General features: G+C 42.1%; 1 protein-coding gene across 1 annotated transcript in view; it reads right to left on the bottom strand.

Annotated features, from left to right (window-relative positions):
- SH3PXD2A (SH3 and PX domains 2A) overlaps window positions 1-5,804 on the bottom strand; it is a gene marked incomplete at its 5' end in the record, with an annotated part of 11,694 nt that extends 5,890 nt beyond the window's left edge. The window contains 2 exons of the mRNA XM_010176831.1: window positions 1-128; window positions 5,687-5,804. The exon at window positions 1-128 is cut by the window's left edge and continues 198 nt beyond it. Of these exons, the coding sequence (XP_010175133.1) occupies window positions 1-128; window positions 5,687-5,804 (246 nt within the window). The remainder of the gene's footprint in view (window positions 129-5,686) is intronic.
- Between the last annotated feature and the right edge of the window lie 500 nt (window positions 5,805-6,304).

Here is a 6,304-nt window from a genome sequence, read left to right as displayed (position 1 = left end):
GGTTACTGATCTCCATGATGTTTCCTATGATTTCCACTGGCCCAGTTAAGTTCTTTTTCCTAGATGGAAGATCATCCTTAGCCTTCTTCAGGTACGAAGCTGGGGCCCAGCCCTCTTTGCCTAGATACCTGCAGATGCAAAAGGAAACATCATCACATCAAACCCAGCCTTCTCATGCATTTCGGGAATAATAGCTAAGGGAAGAGTTATGGATGATAACATAAAACAAAATTTGTGATTCTCAGAAAAGCTTTTGTGGTCTCCATTTATTACCTATTGATCAGGCATCTCAAAGTCAGCTGAGCTAGCAGTGAACTGTGGACTGCTGTTAAAAGCTACTGCTCATCCTAAGGAAGGAGTCCCTCTGGATAAGAAATACAGTTACTCAAAAGGCAAAGGGCTTCAACAGGTTGTTTTATGCCACATTTAGACACAGTAAACTCAGTATTTTCCCATACATCAAAAAACCAAACTAGTGAGTAAATATTTTAAGAGTTTTAATAATTCCTAGTGGCAACACAAAATGGAAAAGGGCTAAAATAGGGGTGTACAAAGCCCAGTACGGAGCCCCCACATATACAGTTTTTAAGGCCCTTGTGCAAGCCTCCCACGTTGCAGTTATAACAACGAACACTGCCCCTCTTCCCATAACTCCCAGTCCTGTATGATCAGCTTCTCTTATGGAGAATACAGGACACTCAAACCACTGCTGCTTCCTCTAACACTGCAAGTTTGAGAAACAATTTGACTAAAGAAAAATGGCTTTGATGGAGACTCATTTTCCTGAACAAGCTAGGGGCTATTTGAAGAAATAAACTGGGAAATCCGAACAGACACCTGAATCCAGTGCGTGTTCCCGGAGCACCAGCCTGAGCTGCTCATGCTGCACTTCAAACTGAAGTCATTCTTCCACAACTGGGCTTTTGGGAAGATGGTTTTTCTAACTCCTGCCATTCCTAACACCTCAGCAGGGATTTCAGATTACAATCAGACTCCAGGGAGGACCACGTGGATGAACTCTGCTTTCCCTAATGAAACTCTAACTTGCTACAGAGTGAGTCACTGAAAGCTTTCTCTCTTTAATCTCTCAAGATACCCAAAGCAGGTGCTTGAACTGTAAGTGGGAAAGCAGGCACCATTAAAATCCTGGTGCTCAGGAAATCTGCAGGAAATACAAAGGTTAAAACAGTAGGACTCTAAGGCTAATGAAAAAGGAGATTCATTAGACAGCAGAGGAAGCAGCTGGGGGGGCGGGGAGGGAAGTATCAGCAAATCATTCCCTGGCAGACAAGCAACTTTGTCATGCCAACACTTGGATTCTGAGATTTGCAGTGAGATTTCTGCACCAGGGCACACCCTGGGCTCATTCACCAAATCCAGACACTCAAGAGTAGCACTGGGACTTTATGGGGAGAATAGGAAAAGGTAGTGTAGGTTTGCTTCCCTAGACTTCTTCATTACTCTTCTTGTACAAAAGCAAATACAACTGCTGTACATCTAGCAATGACCACAAGGACCTTTCTGTCCAAAATCTTGGTTTTTTCCTCCCCTCCCATCTCAATCAGCCAGAACACTGGAGATGGTGCTTCTTCCTACATACCTGCCTTCTGTCACATATGAAGGCAAAGATACGTGTTCAGAGAGTTTTAGAGAGTTTAGTGACGAGTTTTTCCAAAGGTTCTGGTATCAAAGGAAAGCATCCCAACAGCTCTGAGCTGTGTTTGTTGCATGGAGACTATGAAGAAGTAGCAAAATGGTAATGACTTGATTTGACTTCCAACAGATATGCAGCATACAGCCATTGATACTACACCAAGATGCAATCTGGATCTATTCAATCCTGTCTCTTTTGAGGCTTTTCTGATAAGCCTCAAACCAAGGCAAAAAAAGAAAAAAAGGTCTCAATATATGCCACATCCCCAAGTGTTGCAAGGCATCTCAGTGCCATTTTTAAACCCAGAAAACTTTTGGTTTCATCTACTTTTGCAGTAGATGGTCCTTTTGCAGAGCTACTGACCAATACCTTCTGCTGCCTGTGCATCAGGGAAGTTTTTTTTAAAGGATGCTCATAACTTTAGATGATCTGGAGAGGTAAAGGTTTCCATGTGTGAGAAAGCCACACTGGCCAACGCACTGCACACTCCAGTTCCAAAGGTTACTTTCAACAGAGCTTGATTGTGCAAAATCAGCAAGAAAAAACAGTTTACATCCATCTTAGTTTGTGGGAGACTTAACATGTTTAAGATCAGAAAGGCAGCCACAGGCAGGTTCTGTACTGGCTTGTTAGTTCTCCTGCCAACTGTACGTATTTGGATCAGCCCATATAACCCCACTGCTTCAGACACCTCTGATCTCACATAGTTTCTCCCAATGAATAGTAGCAGCAATAGCTGGACAGTTAATAACTCTGGGCAACATACCCTCAGTAGAGAGGCCGTTGCTGGTTATTGCTTCCTATGGCTAAGTAAATTCAACCTGAAGTTAATGTTGAGCAGTAGCTGCCAGCAACTGCCAGTTTATTTGTGCAACTTCACAAATAAAGCTACTTATGTAAGTCAAATAGGCTTACATTTTTCACCTTAGTCCTTGAACTTGGCAATCTCAAAGAGGCAAAAAAAGATTACCTTAGAAGACTACTGGATCTCCCCATTTTATAGGTGAAAGAACTAATGCAGCTGCTAATCAGCATCAGAGAAGTCCTGAACTGGTAGTGATCTTCACTTCATGTCTAACAGTTGAATCACAAATATCCTTCCTTTATTTATATTCACAACCTACTGGAGATATATCAAACCCCATCATAGATTCTTCCTCATTTCAGTGCCACTAACACCACCCAGCTGCACTTCATCATGTGGGCTCAGGCTCAGAATGAACCACAAAATGAAGCAGACAAATAAAAAAAGCTTTACTTAGCATATTACTACTTATCTATCTGGCCTGGAAACCACTCGGACATAATAAGATTACCTCCAGGTGACAGTAAGTGATAGACGGCAAGATCTAAATAATGGATGCTAATGCCAGCTATGATGATAGTGGGAAGCACACAGATTCATTCAACTCTGTAGAACAGTAAGAAGGATCCCAGGTCAGAGTGTTCCTTTCACTTCTCTAAAGTCCCAATGATTTTTTTATTAAAAAAAAAAGTCGTAATGCACATCAGGCAAATTAAAGGAAGACACCAATACTGCCTCTAGCTTCTACAGCATTGAACCAGGAGGATCACAGAATTAGGTGCAGTGATTTGGTTCCTCAGTGATTCCAAAACCCTCCCTGTTTATATTACACGAAGGAAAAAATGGATTCAAACCATAGGAATGTTAAAAAAAAAAAGTCAGAACTGCCTCTGTGAGTCTGAGAGTCACATCTGCTTTCCAGCTCCAGAGCAATGGAATTACTCCAGAGGGAAGCAAACTAGGGGGAAAAAAAAAAAGAAAAGAAAAAAGAAAAAAAAAAGAAAAAGAAGGACAGGAAATGAGGATCAGCACATGGCCAGGAATTTGGGGAAATTACATATTTAAGGTGGAACAAGCTAATGTCTTTAAGGTGGATTCCATTTGCAAACTGGATTTGTTTTTGTTTCTACACATAGATGTCTGTGCTCGGTCTCTTGTTAACCAGCTCAGCAGACAAGGCAGCAGGATTCAACTGTCTCTTTCTGCTCCCTCTCTCCTCACGCTCACTGCAGAAGAAGGAGTTACTCCTTTTAAGGCACTCAGTACTCAGAAAAGCGTATTGCTGCAGAAGAAGAATAATTTTCTGAGTGGTACCTAACAGTATTCAGAGCAGTTTAATGCTAATAAACAGCATAAGAAGTTGGAGATCAGCTACTCAGGCGGTGAAGGACCAGATTGTCAGGAATGGATCATGACATCGACATTTCCAAAAGTGTTGCCCATGGAAAACAAACAAAACTCTATTTCTAACAGAAGTTTAATCCTCCTGCAAGACTGCAGCATAATGCTCCAGAGCAGTAGAGGGAATGATGGCTGACACCCAACACACTTGTCACACACACATGGGGAACAGCTAACCCACCTTTCAACAAGAAAAAGCGTTGCTCAACTCAAAATGCCGCTTACAAAAAAACCCAAGGGCATGCTGCATTCTTTATCTACCATAGGGTAGCTGGGGCATCCACTGTCCTTCCAGTAGTTCACCATGAAGGAGCCACTTAAGCCACTGCAGCAAGTGTCACTGTCGCCAGAATGCACTTCTGTATAGAAAAATGTGTTTTTTGGTTTGACCCAAAGGAGTGTGTGAGGAAAAGGGGCGGGGGGGGAAGGGAATTCTGCTTATGGTAGAACTGTTAATATCACAAAGGAAAGCTTACAGTAGTAATAAGGCTTCATTTCAGAAGAATACCAAAACAAACTAAAGATGTCTTGTAGTGTTTCTGCCCTCAGAAAACCTATGTGCTCTTGATTCCTCTATCTCCAACTTTGGATTCAACTTCTGTGAATGATTAAAGGAGAAAAAAATGTGACCTGACCAAACCCGGGCTTTTTTTTTTTTTTTTTTGTTCCTCCTATCTAGAGTGCCTCCCTGGCTCCACTGCTATCTTTATTAGCCTATTCCCTCTATGGGAGCATTAGACAGAAGAAAAAAAAAAAAAAAAAAAGATCATTTTTCTAAGTAAGGGACATCAAGAACAACAACTTTGCTTCCATCAGCATTTTTGTAGCTCTCGTTCATAGCCGATAAATCAAACTGAAGCAAGTTATGGCTTGGGGGAGGGAAAGGGGGAAAAAATCATTACTATAATTACATGCTGAATGGAAAAAGATGACTAGATGAGATGTTTTGCACTGGCCAAGAGATAAACCTCCATTTTTGAGCTACCTGTTGTACCACATCTTGTTTAAAGAGAAATGGGATGTCACAGCACTGCTAGATTCACACCTAGATACAAACCAAGGGGCAGAATCATGAAAGAGCACTAAAACCGAAGTGCTGTGTGAACCTAGATGGAGAAAGTCCTCATTAATTACTCATTCTGACATCCTATATCACTATCTGAGACATATCTAACCTACATTCTACCCCTAAGCATTTAACAAGGGGATTCTTAAGTCACAAGTCTCCTGTATGACCGCTGTTTCAAATTCATAACAAATTTTGGTACACGATGATAACTTTTAGAAACATGTAATGCAGACAGGCAGAAATCAGGCAAATTAGTTGAAACCATCAATAAGTTTGGAAAACAGCTATAGCCAGCAAACTGATCTCTTCTGTCCCTGAATATAGCGCTACCTGCCCCAAACAGCTCAAGAGATCACAATCAGCCTTTCAGCATCGCTATAAATAGATTTAAATGTGTTGCAGAGTAACTCTTATACTGGAAGCACATAAAATTACACACAACAGAAAGCCTTGTTAGGTCTCATAGATCTTAACTCAGATATGGGCTTTTAACTTGAAGGAAAGAAAAAAAAAATCCACTACAAGTTCAGGAATTTCCCCACTGGAATGATCCACAGCTTTTTGCAGACACTGTACTGTTACTTTAATCGCCATCGTATCATCTTAGCCTTTTCTTTACATTTCTTCAAGATGAACTACAAACTATTTGGGCTTCCTTGCCCACCTACAGAATTATTTAAATGCCAACAGTAAGTGAAAGATCAGAAAAGCTCATTGTCACAGGTTCTGCAGCAATCTGGCTGCACAGCTTCTTTACCTGATGTACCACCATCCTTCCAGGTTCTTTTGGATGACCTCCACGGTGACCCCTTTTTCGAACCCAATCTCATCCTTCCCCTGGCTGGCGTACGGCTGGATAGTGACATATTTCTCTTCTAGTGAAGGGAGAAAAGGCAACATCAGTTAGGGTCAGAATTAGTCCAGCTGTTTTTCTGTTCTGCTTGCCTTTAAACAGTTATGCAGTGATTACGTGAAGCCATTACAAAAGGCGGAGCCCTGCTCAGGGGCCCACTGATTATTTATGCTGACGACATGATAGATAATCAGTCCCTCGCCACTACCCTGCTGCTGATAATCACAAAGTGTTTCCATGCCAATAATGACAAAAGTCCCAAGAGAGCTTCCCCCCTTACCGCCCCCCCCTCTAAGTTCCTCGAGCGGGTAACAGAGAGGATTTGAAGCTGGACTTAACTCCCGTACTGTAACTTGACAGAATCAACCTGGCTGCCAAATCAGCCAAGCGTCACTGCAGGAGCTCCAGCCAGTTGGCTCTTTTGAACATGCACATGGCTGCACAAAGCATTGTGTTACTGAAACCCGAGCCCTGCATCCCGAAAGGGACTGATCCTCCCCAACTCAGAGGGGCTGGCCCATC

This window comes from Antrostomus carolinensis, unplaced genomic scaffold, assembly GCF_000700745.2.
Source record: "Antrostomus carolinensis isolate BGI_N321 unplaced genomic scaffold, ASM70074v2 scaffold440, whole genome shotgun sequence".
Taxonomy (NCBI): Eukaryota; Metazoa; Chordata; class Aves; order Caprimulgiformes; family Caprimulgidae; genus Antrostomus; species Antrostomus carolinensis.
This window is presented reverse-complemented; position numbering and strand designations above follow the sequence as displayed.